General features: G+C 38.4%; 3 protein-coding genes across 3 annotated transcripts; 2 read left to right on the top strand and 1 right to left on the bottom strand.

Annotated features, from left to right (window-relative positions):
- The first annotated feature begins 243 nt into the window (after positions 1–243).
- On the top strand, positions 244–10,102 carry LOC136175568 (olfactory receptor 5T7-like). The gene is made up of 3 exons (XM_065945834.1): positions 244–1,193; positions 5,712–5,721; positions 9,980–10,102. The coding sequence occupies exons 1-3, from the start codon at positions 289–291 to the stop codon at positions 10,100–10,102; spliced, it is 1,038 nt and encodes a 345-aa protein (XP_065801906.1). The 5' UTR covers positions 244–288.
- Positions 10,103–10,570: 468 nt separating this feature from the next.
- LOC136175567 (olfactory receptor 5T2-like) lies at positions 10,571–11,646 on the bottom strand. The gene has a single exon (XM_065945833.1). It carries the CDS (start codon positions 11,525–11,527, stop codon positions 10,571–10,573), a length of 957 nt encoding a protein of 318 aa, XP_065801905.1. The 5' UTR covers positions 11,528–11,646.
- Positions 11,647–18,731: 7,085 nt separating this feature from the next.
- On the top strand, positions 18,732–19,685 carry LOC136175566 (olfactory receptor 8J2-like). Its single transcript, XM_065945832.1, has one exon. The coding sequence runs from the start codon at positions 18,732–18,734 to the stop codon at positions 19,683–19,685; it is 954 nt and encodes a 317-aa protein (XP_065801904.1).
- The last annotated feature ends 4,955 nt before the right edge of the window (positions 19,686–24,640 follow it).

Here is a 24,640-nt window from a genome sequence, read left to right as displayed (position 1 = left end):
AGTGACACATTAACCAGTTAACCTGATGGTTTTATGAATTACATGGATTCGAGAAGCAAGTGAACACACACATTGACAGCTGATTCTCCAGTGAGCAGCAGGGACACTTTACTCACTGCTTGGTCACTGTCTCCTGATCAGCTGCTAGGAAATGAAGCATCCCCCAAAATAAATATGAGAGCATATGTCACTCTCCTTTAAGACACATCGTTGGCTCACAATGTTTTTATTATTTTGGAGTAAATGAATTGTAATTTTATGTTTAAATTTGTTCTATGAGGTGTCACCATGAAGAATACCACTGAAGTTACTCTATTTGTACTGAAAGGTCTCACAGATAATCCTGAAATACAACTTATCTTATTCTTCCTGTTTCTAGCCATTTATCTCTTTACTTTGATAGGAAATTTAGGACTGGTGGTATTGGTCATTGGGCATTCCCGTCTCCACAACCCCATGTACTATTTTCTGAGTGTGCTATCATCTATCGATGCCTGCTATTCTTCAGTAATTACACCAAAAATGCTAGTAGATTTTATGTCAAAAAACAAAACCATTTTGTTGCCTGAGTGTGCAGCACAGATGTTTCTTGCTGTTGCTTCCGGGACCACAGAGTGCTTCCTCTTTGCTGCGACGGCGCGTGATCGCTGCGTGGCCATCTACCACCCCCTCCGGTATTCAGCCAGCATGGGACCCAGGGTCTATGTGTCCCTCATCATTGCTTCCTGTGTTGGGGGCGTCTTGCATGCTTCTGTACACACCGTGGCTACTTTCAGCCTCTCCTTCTGTGCCTCCAATGAAATCAGGCATGTCTTCTGTGACATCCCTCCCCTCCTGGCTATTTCTTGCTCTGACACTCACACAAACCAGCTTCTGCTCTTCTCCTTCGTGGGCTCCATTGAGATAGTCACTGTCCTGAGTGTCCTGGTCTCCTATGGTTTCATCCTGTTGGCCATTCTGAGGATGCCATCTGCTGAAGGGAGAAGGAAAGTCTTTTCTACATGTGGCTCTCACCTAACTGGAGTGTCCATTTACCACGGAACCATCCTCTTCATGTACCTGAGACCAAGTTCCAGCTATGCCTTGGACCATGGCCTGGTAGTGTCACTGTTTTACAGCGTTGTGATTCCCATGCTAAATCCCATCATCTATAGTTTAAGGAACAAAGATGTAAAAGAGGCAATGAAGAGAATGTTCTGGAAAATTTGATCTTGCTGTAAAGCATATTTTCACAGTAAAAATTAAAGCTAAAAAAAATTGAGGTAAGGTTCTTCTATGTCTCAATATCAAGAAGATACGCTGAAAATATTTTTACATTATGAATGCATTTCTTTTCTCCCTGGATGTTTTAAAACAAAGATTGCAACTAACCCTCTACATATACTATATTTATATTCAGAAAAAAACCGATTTGCCATCATCCATGTGCTTCTCAGTATGTTCCTACCAATATGTGTATATATGTATGTAGAAGCTGTGCTGACTGACAGAACGCTAGCACGGCCAAGGACATATGTATATATAATCTTTATTTTATAATGCTGTTTATTATTTTATCTCCATATAACTTGGATATATAGACTCTGATTTGCAACTATAAATAGTAGTATAATTATAAACAACTAGCTTTATCAAATACTAATTGATCAATAGTAAAACCGTAGCTCAAATGACCTCGTAACCTGGAGTCACTGGTATCTGACTTGGCCTCCATTCTTAGATTTATACATTGTCAGTCATCTAATCCCAGTCTGTGGTTTCGGAACCATAGATAACATATTCAAATTCCTGGTGTTACTACTACTATGCTGATTTGAGGAAGCAATTCCTCCTTATTTTAAATTCTTTCAAAGCACAAGCATTATATCCACCTTTTATTTCTCACAGATAATAAAGCCTATTCATTAACACTTACAGAGGTCATACTTACATTCAAAAATGACAAAAGAAAACACGTGAGTGAGAATGTAACAGGTTGATTCAAAGGAAATTTAGCTTTTACATTGTTAAATTTTATCTTAAATTAGTGCATCCTATAAGATAAATCCACTGTTTAACATGAATAATGGAAATGTAGTGTCTTTCATGATTTTTCTGTATATTTATATATGTGTGCGTGTTTCTTACAAATATTTTTGAAAGGTGAGATTCTGTGATCCAGTGATGGCGTGGTCTTACAGTTTTGTCTGTTTGACCAAGATATGTTTATTATGTAACATACAGAAGATTTAGGAAATTAAAAAAACAAAAAAACCTCTTGTACAATAAATAATAAGCTTCAAATGAGATATCAAGTTGCAAAATAACACAATGGAAATTGTGAAATAGAAAAGAATTAAACAATCATAACAATGTTATGTGTGTGTGTGGTCAGTTGTTTCTGACTCTTTGTGACAACAAGGACTCTAGCCAATCAGGCTGCTCTGTCCATTGGATTTCCCAGAAAGAATTCTGGAGTGAATTGCCATTTCCTACTCTTGGGGATCTTCCAGACCCACGGATGAAACCCACATTTCCTGTATCTCCTTCATTGGCAGATACATTCTTTACCACTGAATCACCTGGGAAACCCAACATTCTTATAGGACTACTGAATCAATGGGGAGGTTAGCAGAGCTACAAACAAATGAAGGTATTGTTAACTCTGCATGGTGCAGACAGTGTCATTGGTCATGTGACAGACAAGATTCAAAGGACACCAGAGGAAGCAGCAACATAATATTCAAGAATTTATATCATTGTAAAGAGTGACTTCATGGTAAAAAATCTTTGGAACTTCGTTTCTATGGTCCACAATTTATCTGTTATTTTATTAATTTTAGAGCCAATAATATACCATAACTTTATTAATTTTAGGATTAAGTCGATGAAGAAAGAACAGTTGTGCCCTGCACTAAAGTAGTGAATATTCTAGAAAATGATATGCAAGTTATCTCTGTTTCTTTATCAAAGTCAAAATCATTTTAATAATCATATTACTGTAAAACTATGGGCCTTGGAACAAAAATCCCATACTTTATTTCAGAATTTCAGGATTGATATTGTGTACATTCATTCCTTCACTTACTCACCATTCATCTCTTTCAGTCAGTCAGTTAGCAAGTAACTTTTGAACATCTTGGGGCTTATTTTAGAAGTTATTAATAAAAAGGCAATTTATTTAGACATACTGTATATCACACAATATTTGCAAGGAACTTGCAAAAGGAGAAAGGGCAAAGGATAAAGGGAAAAATATATCCAAATGAATTCAGATTTCCAGAGAACAGCATGATAAGAAAGACTTCTTAAGAGAGCAATATAAAGAAATAGAGGAAAATAATAGAATGGGAAAGACTGGAGATCTCTTCAAGAAAACTGGAGATACTAATGGAATATTTCATGCAAACATGGGCACAGCGAAGGACAGAAACGTCAAGGACCTAACAGAAGTAGAAGAGATCAAGAAGAGGTGGCAAGAATACACAGAACATTATACAAAAAAAAGTTCTTAATGAGCCACATAACCACAACAGTGTGCTCATTCACCTAGAGCTAGACACCCTGGAGTATGAAGTCAAGTGGGCCTTAGGTAGCATTACTACAAACAAAGTCAGTGGAGGTGATGGGATTCCAGTTGAGCTAATTCAAACCCTAAAAACTGATGCTGTTAAAGTGCTAAACTCAACATGCCTGCAAATATGGAAAACTCGGCAGTGGTCACAGGGCTGGAAAAGGGCAGCTTTCATTCTAATACCAAAGAAAGGCAATGCCAAAAAATGCTCAAGCTACAAAACATTTGCTCTCATTTCACATGCTACCAAGTTCAATTCAGTTCATTTCAGTCACTCAGTCGTGTCTGACTCTTTGCGACCCCAAGAATCACAGCACGCCAGGCCTCCCTGTCCATCACAAACTCCCGGAGTTTACTCAAACTCATGCCCATCGAGTTGGTGATGCCATCCAGCCATCTCATCCTCTGGTGTCCCCTTCTCCTCCTGCCCTCAATCCCTCCCAGCATCAGGGTTTTTTCCAACGAGTCAACTCGTCACATGAGGTGCCCAAAGTATTGGAGTTTCAGCTTCAACATCAGTCCTTCCAATGAACACCCAGGACTTATCTCCTTTAGGATGGACTGGTTGGATCTCCTTGCAGTCCAAGGGACTCTCAAGAGTCTTCTCCAACACCATAGTTCAAAAGTATCAATTTTTCAGCACTCAGCTTTCTTTACAGTCCAACTCTCACATCCATACATGATCACTGGAAAAACCATAGCCTTGACCAGATGGACCTTTGTTGGCAAAGTAATGTCTCTGCTTTTTATATGCTATCTAGTTTGGTCATAGCTTTCCTTCCAAGGAGTGAGCATCTTTCAATTTCATGGCCGCAATCACCATCTGCAATGATTTTGGAGCCCAAAAAATAAAGTCTGACACTGTTTCCACTGTCTCCCCATCTATTTCCCATGAGGTGATGGGACCAGATGCCATGATCTTAGTTTTCTGAATGTTAAGCTTTAAGCTAACTTTTTCACTCTCCTCTTTCACTTTCATCAAGAGGCTTTTTAGTTCCTCTTCACTTTCTGCCATAAGGATGGTGTCATCTGCATATCTGAGGTTATTGATATTTCTCCCGGCAGTTTTGATTCCAGCTTGTGCTTCTTCCAGCCCAGCGTTTCTCATGATGTACTCTGCATATAAGTTAAATAAGCAGGGTGACAATATACAGCCTTGACGTACTCCTTTTCCTATTTGGAACCAGTCTGCTGTTCCATGTCCAGCTCTAACTGTTGCTTCCTGACCTGCATACAGGTTTCTCAAGAGGCAGATCAGGTGGTCTGGTATTCCCATCTCCTTCAGAATTTTCCACAGTTTATTGTGATCCACAAAGTCAAGGGATTTGGCATAGTCAATAAAGCAGAAAATGGGCTCAATAAAGGACAGAAATGGTAAAGATCTAACAGAAGCAGAAGATATTAAGAAGAGGTGGCAAGAATACACAGAAGAACTGTACACAAAAGATCTTCACAACCCAGATAACCACAGTGGTGTGATCACTTACCTAGAGCCAGACATACTGGAATGTGAAGTCAAGTGGGCCTTAGAAAGCATCACTATGAACAAAGCTAGTGGATGTGATGGAATCCCAGTTGAGCTATTTCAAATCCTGAAAGATGCTACCAAGGTAATGCTCAAAATCCTTCAAGTTAGGTTTCAGCAGTGCGTGAATCGAAAACGTCCAGATATACAACCTGGATATGGAAAAGGCAGAGGGACCAGAGTTCAGCTTACCAAACGTCTGTTGGATTATAGAAAAAGCAAGAGAATTAAAAACAAATCTACTTCTGTTTCATTGACTTTGCTAAAGTCTTTGACTATATGGATTACAACAAACTGTGGTAAATTCTTTTAAAAAGTGAATTGCTCAGTTGTGTCAGACTCTTTGCCCCCTATGGACTGTACCCTGCAAAACTCTTCTCTCCATGGGATTTTCTAGGTAAGAATATTGGTAAGAGTTGCTATTTCCTTCTCCAGGGGATCTTCCCAACCCAGGGATCAAACCCGTTTCTCCTGCACTGCAGAAAAATCTTTAACCCATGAGCCATCAGGAAAATTCTTAAAGAGGTGGGAATACCAGTCAATCTTACTTTCTGCCTGAGAAATCTGTATGCAGTCAAGAAACATTTAGAAATGGACATGGAAGACTGGACTACTTCAAATATGAGAAAGGAGTATTAAGGTTGTATATTGTCACCCTGCTTATTTAAGTTACATGTAGAGTGCATCATTCTAAATGCAGGGCTGGATAACTCACAAGCTGCAATAAAGATGGCAGGGAGTAATTTCAACAACCTCAGGTATGCAGATGATACCATTCTAATGACAAAAACCAGCAGGAACTAAAGAGGTTGAAAGAGGAGAGTGAAAAAGCTGGCTTAAAATGCAACATTCAAAAAACTAAGTTGATGGCATCTGGTCCCATGAGTTTACTCGCTCAGTTGTGTCTGACTCTGTGACCCCACGGATTGCAGCTTGCTAGGCCTCCCTGTCCATCACAAACTCCCGGAGTTTACTCAAACTCAAGTCCCTTGAGTCAGTGATGCCATCCAACCATCTCATCCTCTGTTGACCCCTTCTCCTCCTACCTTCAATCTTTCCCAGCATCAGGGTCTTTTCAAATGAGTCGATTCTTAGCATCAGGTGGCCAAAGTATGGGAGTTTCAGCTTTAGTATCAGTCCTTCCAATGAATATTCAGGACTGATTTCCTTTAGGATGGACTGGTTGGATCTCCTTGCAGTCCAAGGAACTCTCAAGAGTCTTCTCCAACACCACAGTTCAAAAGCATCACTTCTTTGGTACTCAGCTTTCTTTGTAGTCCAACTCTCACATCCATACATGACCACTGGAAAAACCATAGCCTTGAGTAGATGGACCTTTGTTAACAAAGTAATGTCTCTGCTTTGTAATATTCTGTATAGGTCAGTCATAACTTTTCTTCAAAGGAATAAACATCTTTTAATTTCATGGCTGAAGTCACCATCTGCAGTGATTTTGGAGCCCCCAAAAATAACGTCTGTCACTGTTTTCACTGTTTTCTCATCTATTTGCCATGAAGTAATGAGACTAGATGCCATGATCTTAGTTTTCTGAATATTGAGTTTTAAGCCAACTTTTTCACTCTCCTTTTTCACTTTCATCAAGAGACTCTTTAGTTATTGTTCACTTTCTGTCCTAGGGTGCTGTCATCTGCATATCTGAGGTTATTGATATTTCTCCCAGCAATCTTGATTCCAGCTTGTGCTTCATCCAGTCCAGCATTTCTCATGATGTACTCTGCATATAAGTTAAATAAGCAGGGTGACAATATACAGCCTTGACGTACTCCTTTCCTGATTTGGAACCAGTCTGTTGTTCCATGTACAGTTCTAACTGTTGCTTCCTTACCTGCATACAGGTTTCTCAGGAGGCAGGTCAGATGGTCTGGTATTCCCATCTCATTATGAAATTTCCACAGTTTGATGTTATCCACACTACCAAAGGTTTTGACATATTCAATAAAGCAGAAATAGGTATTTTTTTCTGAAGGTTTCTTGCTTTTTTTTTCCCTCACTAAGCAGAAATCAGCAATATAGATAGCTCCAGGGAACTGCACTCAAGTGATTAAATTCATTCTAATGAGGATCTCAGACCGTCCAGTCCTCCAGAATCCTCTTTTCTGGGTGTTTCTGATCATCTATGGAATGATCATGGCAGGGAAACTGGGAATCGTCATCCTCACCTGCGGTGGACTCTCAGCATCAAACTCCCATGTACTTTTTCCTTTGGCACTTGGCTATCATCAGTTTTGGAAGTTCTTCTGTCAATTGCCCCTAAAATGTTGGTTAAATTCTTGGTTACAAAGAAAATCATATCTTACTATGCATGTGCAGCCCAGTTAAGTGGATTCTTAGATTCTGTTGTGGCTGAGATTTTCATGCTGGCTGCCAAGACCTATGACCACCTTCTCCATCTCTTGGAGGTTTCTCCAGGGATCTGCCTTCTCCTGGTGTCTCTTATACATGTCTGCAGTCTGACCACAGCACTGACGATTTTTCCTGTGTGTTTACCGTGTCGTATTGTTCATCCATGTGCTCAACCAATTTTATTGTGATTATGTCCCTTTGTTGTTGCTGCTGCTGCTGCTAAGTCTCTTCAGTCGTGTCCAACTCTGTGTGACCCCATAGATGGCAGCCCACCAGGCTCCCCCATCCCTGGGATTCTCCAGGCAAGAACGCTGGAGTGGGTTGCCATTTCTTTCTCCAATGCATTAAAGCGAAAAGTGAAAGTGAAGTTGCTCAGTCGTGTCCGATTCTTTGCGACCCAGTGGACTGCAGCCTACCAGGCTCATCCGTCCATTGGAGTGTCCAGGCAAGAGTACTGGAGTGGGTTGCCATTGCCTTCTCTAGGGAATCTTCCTGACCCAGGGATCAAGCCCACATCTCTAGTGTCTCCTGCATTGGCAGGGTAATTCTTTACCATAGCACGATGTGAGAAGCCATAATTCTATGTACTTCTTCTATATGTTCATACTATGTACATACTTCTATATGTAGTCCGTTATTTATAAATTTAACAGATGCATAACTGTATCTATTTTGTCTTGTTTGTGGCTTGTTTTTTCCCCTACATTTGTGTTTATTTTTCTTTAAAACTCAAATTTTAAAGCATAAAATTTATTTTTGTGATAGCGAATTATGTTTAAGAATCTCTTCAATGCCAAATGATCCACACACACATACACACACACTATTCAACAACATATCTGCATAGTTTGGATATGCAACTATAACTAATATCAGTGAACATGGTTTAGTTTTGATACTTAGTAGAAGAAACCATATGAACAGCAGTGAGGAGAGTATCCCAATCAGGAGAAATAAGAGCAGAGGTATTGCATAGGAATAAATATAATAACAGCTTACCTGATGGCTCAAACGGTGAAGAACCTGCCTGCAATGCAGGAGAGCCAGGTTTGATGCTCAGCTCAGGAAGTTCCCATGAAGTAGGAAATGGCAACCCATTCCAGAATTCTTGCCTAGAGAATTCCATGGACAGAGGAGCTTGGCAGGCTATAGTCCATGTGGTCGCAAAGAGATGGAGATGACTGAGCTACTAGCACTTTCAAATACAGGTAATATAGGTAAGAGGGTTCTGCACAAGAACTGTTGAATTATAATTTAAACTTAATCCCAATTCAGAAAAGTGTCATTAGGTTGGACTCTAAATCTCAAAAGATTGTCTTGGATTTAAAAATAAGGATGTTCCTTTAATCAGAGAATGACTTTTTGTGAAATTGTGATTAAATTAATAAATACAAATGAGCGAAAGCAGGAAAGGAGAACACGGCATCTTAAAGTTATCTCTGAAGGACACATGTCCTCACAATGAAAATGAGTTCTATTGGAAACAAGGATTAAACTTGCATGTAGGAGAGACCCTTCTGTAATGAGGTTCTTGGGCCTGAGCAAGAGAAGTGGGGGTTTCCGCAGAGGTATATCAGAATTGAAATGGTCCAAGGAAAAGAGGGCTAAAATCTGAGTCAGCACCAGACCTGTAATCAAATCGATAAAGGTGGTTTGGGACTCAGTTGTGGAAAGAGCCGAGTACACAGGCCAGTTATACATTTCTCTCTGAATTGTGTTTGTCTTTTCTCATTTTTTAATTTAAGTGTGATCTTGATAAATGTCAATGCCTGGACTTTATTTTCTCTGAGAAATTAAAGATTTGTTTAGCACTCAAGCTCTGAATGGAATAACAAAAAATGGAAGAAATGCATCCTAACAAATAAGCATAGTAGTTAACACCAGGAATTTGAACACGTTTTCTACGGTCTCCAAACCACAGACCGGGATTAGATAGCTGCCAATGAATAAACCTAAGGATAGATGAGAATGCTTTGAAATAAATTCAGATACCTATGACTCCATGGTATGGGATCTTATGAACTATGGGTTTGCTATTAGTTGGCATTTGATCAAGTTAGTTAGATATAATGTTAACAATTGTGAATACTGGGGACTTGTCAGGGAATGTTTAACAGTAGGATTCCTGTGTGCTGTTTTCTGTCTCTCAGGAGCCCTCTGCTCCTAATCAGTTCCTGGTAACAGAAAGGAGTTGAGCTGCGCACTGCTCCCAGGACTGAGGTCATGAGATGGAATGCATGCGTTGATCTCCTTCATTAGCTTTTCCATACGTGAAAGCAATCATTTACGACCCTCTTCCTTTTATATGGATTGTCTTCTGGCTTTATGACCTCTATTACTCCTTGTTTCCTTGGCAACTTGTAAGTCTGGTCTTTTGATCTTTATCTTTGCTGAAGAAGTTACCTTGTAAACAGTATACATACTCACACAGAGTTGACTAAAGCACCTTTGCTCCATCAGAGACTTGGGTCCCCGTGTCATTCTTTATCTTTTTCTCTCTTTATCTCTTTCTCTCTCACCCTCTGGCTAATTCTCAGGAGCGTGGAAGTCTGCCGAGCTCACTTTCCTGCCCGGACTTTCAAGACCTCTTCGAGAGGACGCCCTGTGCCTACGTGAGTGGTACAAGCCCTCTCCTAGGGCTCTATTGGTTCTCTGCATAACCCAGGGAATATTAGCCTCTTTCTTTCACTTTCTTATCGTCGACTCTAGACCACCAGGTTCTGGTCCATTAAAGGACTGCAACAGGGACTATATACATTCAAGTTATATCAAGATGAAAGAGGAAAAGAATGCATAATATGCTAAAGAAAAGTTACATCTACATATGCCTGTGTGTGTTTGTGTTATATCAATCAGCATGTTTTTACGTACAAACATGTATAGGTGTGTGTGCATGTGTGTGTGTATGTGAGTGTGTATGTGGACACCTCTATCAATAGGATAATACTAAGGTGCAAATGAATGATACAATTTTTCTGCATATAAAAATAACATAGATAGAAGGTTAGCTATGATGTTTATATTAAAATATCCAAGAAGAAAAGAAATGCATTAATAAGGTAAAACAAAACAATTTCATCATATCTTCTTGGTATTATAGTACATAACATCACTCTCAATATTGTTAGTTAATTTCTACTGTGAAAATGTACTTTACTGATAAACCATTTTTTTGCAAACACTCTCTTCATCGCCTCTTTTACATCTTTGTTCCTTAAACTATAGATCATGGGATTCAGCATTGGAATTACAATGCTATAAATTATAGACACAATCATATCATGATCTGTGGCATAATTGGAACTTGGCCTCACATACATGAAGAGAACTGTACCATGACAAATGGACACTCCAGTTAAGTGAGAACCACATGTAGAAAACACTTTCCTTCTCCCTACAGCAGACGGCATCCTCAGAACGGCCAACAGAATTAAACCATAGGAGATCAGGACACTCAGGACAGTGACTATCTCAATGGAGCCCACTAAATAGAAGAGCAGAAGCTGGTTTGTGTGAGTGTCAGAGCAAGAAATAGCCAGGAGGGGAGGAATGTCACAGAAGACATGTCTGATTTCATTGGAGGCACAGAAGGAGAGGCTGAAAGTAGCCACGGTGTGTACAGAAGCATGCAAGACGCCCCCAACACAGGAAGCAATGATGAGGGACGCATAGACCCTGGGTCCCATGCTGGCTGAATACCGGAGGGGGTGGTAGATGGCCACGCAGCGGTCATACGCCATCGCAGCCAAGAGGAAGCACTCTGTGGTCCCGAAAGTGACAGCAAGAAATATCTGTGCTGCACACTCAAGGAAGGAAATGGCTTTGTTCTTTGACACAAGATCTACTAACATTTTGGGGGTGACTACTGAAGAATAGCAGGCATCCACAGATGATAGCACACTCAGAAAATAGTACATGGGGCTGTGGAGCCGGCAATCCCCAATGACTAATACAATCAGTCCTAAATTTCCAATCAGTGTGAAGAGGTAAATTGCTAGAAACAAGAAGAATAAGATGATTTGCAATTCAAGATTGTCTGTGAAGCCTTTCAGTAAAAACGATGCTACTTCGGTGACATTCTTCATCTTGATACCTCATGGAACAAACGCAAAGATTTTTCAAAACTTGCAATTCATTTCCTACCAAAAGAGTGAATGACATTGTGACTCAATGGAATGTGATTTGGGTCCTCATATTTATTTTTTGCCAGAGTATAATTTCCCGGTTGTAGATCAGAACATGGTGACAAGACAGCGGGTCAAGCATTCATGCCACTCACTGAAGATTCAAATGGGAAAATATGTGTATTCATCACTCATGGGCTGAATTCATGCCGTCTGAATCCACTAGATAAACCAGCTAGTTTACCACTGATTCTCTTAGTTGTTTCCATATTAAGCTAGCCTAAAGCTCCAGATCATTGGCTAAAGTCAATTTCCTTCTCCCACACAGTAACATGGCCTAGTGTATCCGCGTGCAGATACCTGGGATAGGATCTGAGCTTTCTAGCTACTTTCAGTAACTGTGTAAAATGATTTGTTATAATTTATCTATAGAGTGAAGTCATTAAAACTGATTTTAAAAAGTGGGGTAAATCAAAATTGATTTACAAAAATTGTAACATAAAGTACACTAATAAAAATGAATATTCAAAATGATGTTAAATAGATAATGCTAAATTAGACTGGTCCTACAGAGTAGCAGCCTCTCAGACTGTAATATTTTATGAGCTATTCCCAAATTCTTTCTAACTCTTTTAGCCCTTCTTAGGTGTATCCAAAAGAATAATGAAGCTATTTTTAAGGTGATGAGCCATGATTAAATTATTATATGACAACATATTTCATTCAAATGTATTTCTCCATTATTTTGCATTACATTGTGTTTTTATTTTAGTAAATAATCAGTTATATTTATTACTTTTGGATATCTAAAGTCTTTGATATTTTCAACTGTCTAAAGACCTGTGTTGAAAATGTAAATAATTTTTTCTGAAAAAAATACAAAACAAAACTGTCTTTCCCAAATTATTATACTTGTTTTGATATTGTTTACTGTGGATCCAGTGAATTGTCAACTAGACAAGCTGAGTCACAATTAAAGTCACTTGTAAAAATTTGTAACTAAACTATGACAACAATGATTAACCAACAGAAATTTAATACTTTATTTTCTTTGCTGTATTTATTCATCTATATGAGAGACAAAAGCTATTAATGAAAGGATTACACAACATATCTGATATTGTTAGGTCCAAACTCCTAAAGTACTCAGCAAATGCCTGAAACTTACTCTTACCTGTGGATTGGCAAAAGCAGGTTTTGATATACTTTGGATGCAATTAACTCAAACTGCTTATATCTACCTACTCAACTGCTGATCAAACCACAGGAGAGTCCCCAAAGGGAATACACTCCAATTATGATCTGGTTCAAAATAGCAACATGACGATTTAGTCAATGAAAAAGATAATAGTCTTGGAATAATTCACGACCTAGTAATATTTGTTGAATAAATAAAGTCTTTCAGCCTCTGATTTATAATAATGCTTTATATTTGCATTTCCCTAATAACTAGTGGTTTTATGTACTTTTTCATACTAACCTGTTGTCCATTTGTGTGTCTTCCTTGGAGAAGATTCTATTCAAGTGGTTTGCAAACATTTTCTCCCACTCGTTAGAAGGCCTCCTTACTCTGTTGATTGTTTTCTTTGCTGTATATACTTTTAGTGTGATGTATTCACACTTATCCAATTTTTCTTTTGTGCCTGTGCTTGTGATGTGATATCTATTAAATTATCGCTAATCTAATGTCATGAGGCTTTTCCTTTACATTTCTTCTGAGAGTTTTATAGTGTCATGTATTATGTTTAAGTCTTTAAGTTGACTTTTGTTCATGTTTTAAGATGAGGGTTGAGTTTTGTTGTTTTGCATGTGGATATCCCGTTTTGCCAACGCAGCTTGTTGAAGTGATTATTCTTTTTGCACTGTCTTTCATTGACACCCTTGTTGAAGATCAGTTGATTAAATATATGTGAATTGATTTGTGGGCTCCTTTTTCTGCTCCATTGCCCTATATGTCTGCTTTTATACCCATACTGTATGGTTCAAGGACTTTAGCTTTGTAACACATTTTTGAAACCAAGATGCATGATGGCACGAGCTTTGTACTTTTACACAAGATTTCTTTGGATATTTGAAACCTTCTTTGGCATCACATAAAATTTAGAATATTTTTTTCTATTTTAAAAAATATCAGTGTTATTTGATAAGCATTGCATTCAATTTTTTATTGCCTTGGGTAGTACAGAAATTTTATCAAATGCAAATCAAGTGTGATTGCATATCACCTCACACCTGTTAGGTTATTATTAAATAAGAAAAAACCTACAAACATGACAATCAGGGAACACAAAGAATAAAATGATCAATGGTTGCCAGAGGTTTGGGAGCAGGAGGATAAAGAGACAGAGCACAGAGGACTTTTAGGGCATTGAAAACAATTCTATATAAGAATATGATCATGGATTCATGCCATTATATGTATTCTTGAAACTCATAGGGCATACAGCTCCAAGGGTGAAGTCTAATGTGAATAATGGACTTTGAGTGATTATGATGTGTCAATGTGGGCTTATCATATGTAAAAAAATACCACTTTGATGGAGAATATTAATAAGGAGCATGCATGTAAAGTATCTATACCTCCCTCGTAATTTTGCTGTGAACCTATTACTTCTTTTTATAAAGTCATTAAAAAATTGAATGAAATTTATACATCAGGCAGAAGAAAATTCTCATTAATAAGCCAGCATATCCTCCAAAATACTTCCTGAAATAAAGCATAGAAGCAGCAGTAAACAAGCTACAATATAGAAAGTAGTGAAAGATGAATAGGTGATAATTTGACAAAATAATATCAGAAAATTACTCTATTAATCCCACAATAAGTATCTCTGAAATGTTAGGACACTTTAAAACATTGGCATATTATTGGAATCAACACTTTTTCTCCAAGCACAAGAGTCACATGAAAAGGAAGGTATTAACATGAACTATGACACTGAAATCTAGCAATTTACTGTGTGAGAATTAAATGTTTATATGCATTTAATTAAGTTGTAGAAGACTCTTGAGAGTCCCTTGGACAGCAAGGAGATTAAACCAGTCAATCCTAAAGGAAAGAGGCCCTGAAAATTCATTGGAAGTACTGATTCTGAAGCTGAAGCTCCAATACTTTGGCCACCTGATTTAGTTTTAATAGGACTACCTTCTTAAATACAGAGTCTAAGGTAAAAATTTTTCCCTAAAATAAGATTCCATTGCAAGTTATTACATTCAGTTGTTGGCTAAATTAATCATGTTAAAATACCATGTCAACCAAAGTGGTTTATTTTACATTTTATTTTTTGTTACATTCTTTATCATGTTTTCATATTTTAAAATCCACAGATATGAATAAGTGTAGCTCTGTCAATATTGAAATGTTATTGTGGAAAGTATACAACTACATACTAGTTTTGTTACGAGGTACTTGAAGTGCCTTTTTACATTCACAATTGTAAAAATGGAAGAAAGTAAGCATGCATAGCAAGACTTTGCCTCTATGTTGTGCATCACCTGGTTCTTGTAAATCCACCAGGGTTTATCTTGACACAAGAATGGAGGCTTTACATTTGGTTCTATTTCCAGTATGTACATTAAAATTCAACACTGGAGCCAGAATCTTGAGCTTTTCTCCATTCAAGAGCCAGATGCAACACTTCCAAACAATGTAGGGGTAAAATTCAAACAAAAAGGGTGGACTCGATGGATGCAATAGTTAGTCAATGGTTTTCAAGAATACTCCCTCGCTATCTACAGATTCGCATTGATATTTTTGCATAGAGGCTTGACTAATAAAAGTTCAGTTTTTCTTTACTTCCCTGGAGGACCTGATCTGTACTGGGAATTTTGATTCTCCTGTCTAAGGACTAGGGCCATGGCACAGATTTCAGTGTGAAGGTCTTCAGAGACTTCAAGCACTTGTATAAACCAGTTAGCACACTTCATGCAAAAGCCTCATGAGCAGGTCTAGGCAAATCACTCTGCTCAGGTAGGTAAAATCAAATACCTTATTTATTTCAAATTCCAGAAGAGGGGAGCAAAGATACTAGAAACTTCATCAGTTCAAATTAAACTCAGAACTGATGATACCTGGTCCATTCTCTTGCCGAGTCGCTCACGTCTCTGCCCACTGATTGCTAAGTGGAAGTGCTGGTGATACATGTAAATACAATGATTTTTAAAACCCTATTGATAGATTATGGAGAAGGAAATAGCAACCTACTCCAATATTCTTGTCTGGAGAACCCCTTGGACAGAGAAGCCTGGTGGTCTACAGGCCCTGGGATCAAAGAGTTGGACACAACTGAATAACCAACTCCTATTGATATAATAAGCTCTGAGCATTTGTACAGAATAATGAATAGTCCTTTAAATAAGTATATTTTACTTTGAACTATAAGGGAATGTTTTCTGCCATAGAACTGGTGAAATTGGTGAATATTTTAGAGGACACATTACACTAGATAAGAAACTTAAATGTCTTTGAAATATAAGATTCTCTCCTTATAAAACTCTCTCCTACATAAAAATGTTCTCCTTTTAAAAAGCTGATTACACACATCCAGAATAGACAATAATTGCTGTTAATGCTTTTTTTCTTGTTAAATTAAGAATAGACTTATTATATATGTTATCTCTCAGGGAAACATGCACTGAGTTGCTGTATGTATAGCAACAAATACTTTGATTAGAGTGAGTGTTGCCCCTATGTTTTTCATCAAGAACATACTTATGCATCTATTTTAGATGCAGTGTTAGAAGGCAAGAAATAAGGGACAGTTGTTGCAACACCATTGGATCAGCTCATCAAACATAGAGTTGATTCATGGAATAGATATCCTTAGGCGCTTCCCAAGTGGTGCAGTGGTAATGAATCTGCCTGCCAACACAGTGGATGCAGGATAGGTATTCATAAGAGAAACAATCAACAACAACAAAAACATCACAGATTTAAGACAGAATCAGGTTGAGGGAGAGTACACTGGGCTTTTGTTGTTGTTGTTGTTGCTAAATATATAGTTAGATATCATGTGTCCCAGTGTTTTATATATGCAAAATTATAATTCACTTGCCATTTCTAGCTCAACTACGAAAATTCTCAGTAAGGTAGAATGAGTTACTGGAACTGAAATAAGAAACCACATTTAAAAAATCTTCAAAACATGTTCATATCAATAACTTCTGGTACACATTATTTTGCTTTCATTGTCACAAGGCTTTGTGCTAAATAACACACATATGTACACTGTCTCATTTAATCCATACCTCACAAGACTATAAATACTTGGAAAAATCATATGGCTATTAGTAAAGTGTTTCCCTGGTAGCTCAGATGGTAAAGAATCCACCTGCAATGCAGGAGATCTGGGTGCAGGTTGATGTATGGAGTAGATATCTTAGGCATTTCCCAAGTGGCGCAGTGGTAATGAATCTGCCTGCCGACACAGCGGAGAAGGGAAAGGCTACTCACTCCAGTATTCTTGCCTGGAGAATCACTTGGAGAGATGATCTTGGCAGGCTACAGTCCATGGGGTTGCAAAGAGTTGGTCATGACGGAGTGACTTTTACTTTTTCATTAGTTAGTGCACTAACTGCTAACCACCAACTAAACAAACAAAAAAACCACACCCAAAACATCATAAGAGCATACTACTGATAAATATCCTCTAAAGGCTCTTGGGCTTCCCTGGAGGCTCACTGGAAAAGAATCCACCTGCAATGCAGGAGACTCAGGATATACAGGTTCTGTTCCCTGGGTTGGGAAGATCCCCTGGAGGTGGAAATGGCAACCTACTCCAGGATTCACACCAGGAAAGTTCCACAGACAGAGAAGTCTGGTGGGCTTCAATCCATAGAGTCACAAAGATCTGGACACAACTGAGAAACTGAATATACATGCGTGCACACACACACACACACACACACACACACGAGGCTCTTTGAGTAACTGAATCTCACTGAGCCTAAATTATCTCATCAGACATAGAAATAATTAGTGATATACACATTCTGGGACATTCCTGCTGAACAAAGAAATCATTATTCAAAGTGCCTCTCTATGTGCTGGGTGTGGACTACAGTACTATTAAATAATGTTAGACTCTATGATTTCTGTATAGAAGCAAATAAAGCAATCAACCTTTAACAAATCAAAACTGTACATTATGTACTTAAAAAATAATAACGGGCCTTAAGTTATTTAAAGGAAAAGCATACAGCTTTTCTTTAAATAGGAAAAGAAAGAAAAGGTTGCCAAAACAAAATAAAAAGTCTGAGCTGCTAAAAGACAGAGACTAGACAAGAGCAATTTACTTTACAAAAGAAAGGAAATGTGATTTTCAAAAAGCAGATTCAGAACATCTGAATGATACTAAGAATGAACAGTAGCACAGTGTAAATTTGCTTGTGGGCAGCTGAATCTGAGGTGTATTGTAATTATTGTTAAGGAAAAAACAGGCTATTGAATGCATTTTCCACAGAAATACTAAAATAACCAGTATGATGACAATCTTGAGAGGGGGTGAGGGCCTGTAGCAGTTAAGAAAAAAATAACTAGATGTCACTCAAGCTCATCAACTTCTCATAGGTACCTCTCTTTTATTCCAAGAAACACAAACACACAGAGAGGCATGATGTGTACATAAATAAATACCTACACGTATATAGATGCAGTATATTTTCATGTGTGCTAAGTCACTTCAGTCATGTCTGACTCTCTGCAACTCTGTGGACTAAACTGCCAGGCTCCTCTGTCCACAGATTCTCAGGCGAGATTACTGGAGTGCCATTTGCTTCTCCAACATACATATGCATGCAGCATATTTGCGTGAGATATTAATATAATGTACATATGCATGTAAATGTAAATACATCTCATCATGCAATTTATGTATGTTCATCCAATATAAACAATATCCTATAGTACATAAACACATTAATTACTTGGTCAAACAGTTCTAAGAGCCTGAAATGGAACTCTGGAGAATTTGTATTGCTGAATTTGATGAAAAGATGGAGAGAAAGACAATTAAGAAAGTTCTGAAACTTCTAAGTGTTTGTCAACAGAAGTGAACTGATTTTAAGTGAAACACTTAAGGATATGGCAAGTAACAAAAATAGAAACCATTTTACAGTCTCTTAATCACTTTCCATTTTCCCCACTAAGCAGAAATCAGCAAAATACATGACTGCAGGGAATTGCACTCAAGTGACTGAATTCATTCTAATGGGAATCTCAGATCTCGCAGAACTCCAGATTCCTCTTTTCTGTGTGTTCCTGGTCATCTATAGACTGACCCTGGCAGGGAACCTGGGAATCGTCATCCTCACCAGCGTGGACTCTCAGCTTCAAACCCCCATGTACTTTTTCCTCAAGCACTTGGCTATCATCAATTTGGGCAATTCTTCTGTCATTGCCCCCAAAATATTGGTTAACTTCTTGGTTACAAAGAAAACCATATCTTACTATGCATGTGCAGCCCAGCTAGGTAGATTCATAGCTCTTGTTGTGGCTGAGATTTTCCTGCTGGCTGCCATGGCCTGTGACCGCTATGTGGCTATTTGCAGGCCCCTGCTCTATCTGGTGGTGGTTTGTCCACGGATCTGCCTCCTCCTGGTGGCCCTTATTTACGTCTACAGTCTGACCACGGCACTGACGGTCTCCTCCTGTGTGTTTTCTGTGTCTTTCTGTTCGTCCAATGTGATCAACCACTTTTACTGTGACAATGTCCCTTTGTTAGCATTGTCCTGTTCTGATACCTACATTCCAGAAATAGCAGCGTTTGCCTTTTCAGGGACCAATTTGTCTTTCTCTATGATTGTTGTTCTAGCATCCTACTTCACCATCATCCTTGCCATTTTGAGGATACGTTCTTCAGAAGGGCGACAAAAAGCCTTTTCCACCTGTGCTTCTCACATGCTGGCTGTCACTGTGTTCTATGGGACTCTTCTCTTCATGTATTTGCAACCAAGGACCAACCACTCATTAGATACTGATAAGATGGCCTCGGTCTTCTACACCCTGGTGATTCCAATGCTGAACCCCCTCATTTACAGCCTAAGGAACAAGGACGTGAAAGATGCGTTGAAGAGATTCCTGGATAACCCATGTCAGTCATTCAGATTAATGCAAATTTAAAACTACAGCTATCTTCATTTAAGAATTAAATCCTGCTAAGTGAAGAGGTTGTAAATTGTTAAATAATTTCCATTAATATCAATAGAGAAACCTTAATCCTTTTCATTCCAACTTCAAGTACCCAAAATTCCCTAATTTAAAAGCCATTAGTTATTCAAAGAAAACACACTAATGTAAATAATACACAATGGGAAGACCCCCAGGGATGGGATGGGGAGGGAGGCAGGAGGGAGGATCGGGATGGGGAACACATGTAAATCCATGGCTGATTCATGTCAATGCGTGGCAAAAACCATTACAATATTGTAAAGTAATTAGTCTCCAACTAATAAAAATAAATGGAAAAAAAAAAAGAAAATAAATACAATCTAGAATAAAATATATGTTAGAAAAATATTTTTATAGTTTTTGAATAAGAAAGAATAATCCTGATAGTAAGGTGGATTTATGTTGGAATCAATTTTTGGATGGTTGTTAAGAGTCAGATCATCTTTCTTGCCACAGATATGTTGACATTTTGTTTGATTACTAAAAGTTTTATTATTTTTTGCAGCATTTTACATATTAAATTATCAACCTTTTTGAACTCATTGATATCTTGCATTTAACCAAATATATATCACAAAAAATAAAGCTTTCAGGCATAAAGAAACTTAATAAAAATATACTTTTTCAAAAAAATAATTTGTTGAAACAAATAGGCAAGCACTTCAACCAAGCACCAGTTTTCAAGGAACCAAGATAGAAAAAGGAATTTGTCTGCCAGCTCTCATTTTTATTAGTCAAAGCTTACCCTGTGGGACATCATCACCTGTGATCCCAAGTTATGCTTACTTGAAAGCTCAAGTGGTTCCAAAATATTCACGTCCAAACCATTATAACAAAACCTTGTTGGTGGTTAGGGAGGACAGGAAACACAGGACACAGTCATGAAGCAAGGTCTGAGAATACCTGTGAAAGTTAGGAGCGAGGAAAGAACGACTACAGGGTCTCTCATTCTGTAGCTGCAGCAGAACTAATTATTAAGAGCCGCATCAATATGCGTGCACAAATCTAGTATCTCGGTACTGTTAATTCATTTTTAGTGTTCAAATAAAGCTATAATCATATACCATCGCCTCCTTTCAGCTACCAAAGTTTAACTTATATGACGTTATGAAAAGCTGTTTGAGGTATTGTTGTTGTTGTTGTTTAGTAGAAAAGTCATATTTGACTCTATTGTGATCCCATAGACTGGAGTCTCCCGGTATCTTCTGCTCATGGGATTTTCCAGGGAAAAATACTGGAGTGCACTGCCATTTTCTTTCTACAGGGGATATTTCAAATTCAGGGACTGAACCCAAGCATCCTGCATTGGCTGGTGGATTCTTACCACTGAGCCAGCAGGGCTACAGTTCAGTTCAGTTCAGTCGCTCAGTCGTGTTCGAATCTTTGTGACCCCATGGACTGCAGCACACCAGGCCTCCCTGTCCATCACCAACTCCTGGAGTTTATTCAAAACCATGTCCATTGAGTCGGTGATGCCATCCAACCATCTCATCCTCTGTCGTCCCCTTCTCCTCCTGCCCCCAATCTCTCCCAGCATCAGGGTCTTTTCCAACGAGTCAACTCTTCACATGAGGTGGCCAAAGTACTGGAGTTTCAGCTTCAGCATCAGTTCTTCCAATGAACACCCAGGACTGATCTCCTTTAGGATGGACTGGTTGGATCTCCTTGCAGTTCAAGGGACTCTCAAGAGTCTTCTCCAACACTACAGTTCAAAAGAATCAATTCTTCGGCGCTTAGCTTTCTTCACAGTCCAACTCTCACATCCATACATGACCACTGGAAAAACCATAGCCTTGACTAGACGGACCTTTGTTGGCAAAGCAATGTCTCTGCTTTTTAATATGCTATCTAGGTTGGTTATAACTTTCCTTCCAAGGAGTAAGCATCTTTTAATTTCATGGCTTCAGTCAACATCTGCAGTGATTTTGGAGTCCAAAAAATTAAAGTGAGTCACTGTTTCCACTGTTTCCCCATCTATTTCCCATGAAATGATGGGACCAGATACCATGATCTTAGTTTTCTGAATGTTAAACTTTAAGCCAACTTTTTCACTCTCTTCTTTCACTTTCATCAAGAGACTTTTTAGTTCCTCTTCACTTTCTGCCATAAGGGTGGTGTCATCTGCATATCTGAGGTTATTGATATTTCTCCCTACAATCTTGATTCCGGCTTGTGCTTCTTCCAGCCCAGCGTTTCTCATGATGTACTCCCCATATAAGTTAAATAAGCAGGGTGACAATATACAGCCTTGATGTACTCCTTTTCCTATTTGGAACCAGTCTATTGTTTCATGTCCAGTTCTAACTGTTGCTTCCTGACCTGCATACAGATTTCTCAAGAGGCAGGTCAGGTGGTCTGGTATTCCCATCTCTTTCAGAATTTTCCACAGCTTATTGTGATCCACATAGTCGAAGGCTTTGGCGTAGTCAATAAAGCAGAAATAGATGCTTTTCTGGAACTCTCTGGCTTTTTTGATGATCTAGTGGATGTTGCCAATTTGATCTCTGGTTCTTCTGCCTTCTCTAAACAAGCCTGCACATCTGGAAGTTCACAGTTCACGTATTGCTGAAGCCTGGCTTGGAGAATTTTGAGCATTACTTTACTAACGTGTGAGATGAGTGCAATTGTGCGGTAGTTTGAGCATTCTTTGGCATTGCCTTTCTTAGGGATTGGAATGAAAACCTGACCTTTTCCAGTCCTCTGGTCACTGCTGAGTTTTCCAAATTTGCTGGCATATTGAGTGCAGCACTTTCACAGCATCATCTTTCAGGATTTGAAATAGTTCAACTAGCATTCCATCACATCCACTGTCTTTGTAGTGATGCTTCCTAAGGCCCACTTGACTTCACATTCCAGGATGTCTGGCTTTAGGTGAGTGATTACACCATTGTGGTTGTCTTGGTCATAAAGATCTTTTTTTGTACAGTTCTTCTGTGTATTATTGCCACTTCTTCTTAATACTTCCTGTTTCAGTTAGGTCCATACCGTTTCTGTCATTTACTGATCCCATCTTTGCATGAAATGTTCCCTTGGTATCTCTAATTTTCTTGTCTTCCCATTGTGTTGTTTTCCTCTATTTCTTTGCATTGTTTGCTGAGGAAGGCTTTCTTATCTCTCCTTGCTATTCTTTGGATCTCTGCATTCAAATCAGAATATCTTTCCTTTTCTCCTTTGCTTTTTGCTTCTCTTATTTTCACAGCTATTTGTAAGCCTCCTCAGACAACCATTTTGCCTTTTTGCATTTCTTTTCCATTGGGATGGTCTTGATCCCTATCTCCTGTACAATGTCACAAATCTCTGTCCATAGTTCATCAGGCTCTCTGTCTATCAGATCTAGTCCCTTAAATCTATTTCTCACTTCCACTGTATAGTCATAAGGGATTTGATTTAGGTCATGCCTGAATGTTCTAGTGGTTTTCCCTACTTTCTTCAGTTTAAGTCTGAATTTGGCAATAATGAGTTCATGATCTGAGCCACAGTTGTCTCCTGGTCTTGTTTTTGCTGACTGTATAGAGATTTTCCATCTTTGGCTGCAAAGACTATAATCAATCTGATTTCGGTGTTGGCCATCTGGTGATGTCCATGTGTAGAGTATTCTATTGTGTTGTTATACATATACATATGTATATAACCAATCACAAAAATATATAAATATCTTAAATTCACTCATATCAATTTCAAAACTACGTAACTAACAATTATACATATGTACATATATAATATGTATATGGGGCTTCCCTGTTGGCTCAGATGGTAAAGCGTCTACCTGCAATTCGGGACCTGGGTTGGAATCCTGATTCAGAAAGATCCCCTGCAGAAGGAAATGGTAGCCCACTCCGGTACTCTTGCCTGGAAAATCCCATGGATGGAGGAGCCTGGTAGGCTACAGTCCATGGAGTTGCAAAGAGTCAGACCTGACTGAGAACTTCACTTTTCTTGTATGTATATAGTGCTTCTCTGGTGGCTCAGTGGTAAAGAATCCTCTTCAATGCAATGGGTTCGATCCTGGATTAGGAAGACCCACTGGAGATGGAAATGGCAACCTATGCCAGTATTACTGACTGGGAAATCCCATGGACAGAGGAGCCTGGTAGGCTACAGTCCATGGGGTCTCAAAAAAGTCAGACACGATTTAGAAAGTAAACAAAACAGCAACATATGTAGGTATAAATGATTTATATATTCAAGAGCAAAGTGCTAAATGCACTTGATTAAAAAAATGAATATGAGTAAATCACAAGGACAATATATACCAAGTAAAATAAGCTGGTCATGAAAGGACAAGTATGAGTGACATCATTTATATCAACCATATAAAATAATCAACACATAGAAGCAGAGAGTGGAAATTGGATTGTCAGGGGCAGGGAGACAGGGAAAACGGGATTGCTACCCAATAAGTATAAAGTTTCAGCTATAAAAGGTGATGTAATTCTAGAAATATGTTCTATAACATTGTGCCAATAATTAGCATTAGCATATTGTATATTTAAAAAATTGTTAAGAAGGTAAATTTTATATTTATTGTTCTTACCCCAATAAAACTTAAAAAATTTGGAAGAGTAGAGAAATGTTGTATTAGTCAGTAGTTATTTCCTCTAGGTGAGGTGGATGGAGTGGGATTGAGAGAGGCTGGACTGATGGAAACTAGGCTTACATGTAATTATGTGTTACTTTAAAAAATGAACCCGGTAAGATAAAACTATGGTTTAATGTGAGTGATCAAATTACAGTGTCCATAATTTCATTTTTCTGCTTATTTATATGTGTGTGCTTCTTATAAATAGTTGAAAGTGAAATTTTGTGATTCTGTGATAGAAAGTACCTCTTATACAATAAATAGCAGGCTAAAATGAGAGATCATGTTGTCAAATAAAGCATCAATGAAAGTGAAACGTTGTAAAAGA

This window comes from Muntiacus reevesi, chromosome 9, assembly GCF_963930625.1.
Source record: "Muntiacus reevesi chromosome 9, mMunRee1.1, whole genome shotgun sequence".
NCBI classification, from domain to species: Eukaryota; Metazoa; Chordata; class Mammalia; order Artiodactyla; family Cervidae; genus Muntiacus; species Muntiacus reevesi.
Note: the sequence above shows the minus strand (reverse complement) of the source record. Positions and strands in the feature narration are given on the sequence as shown.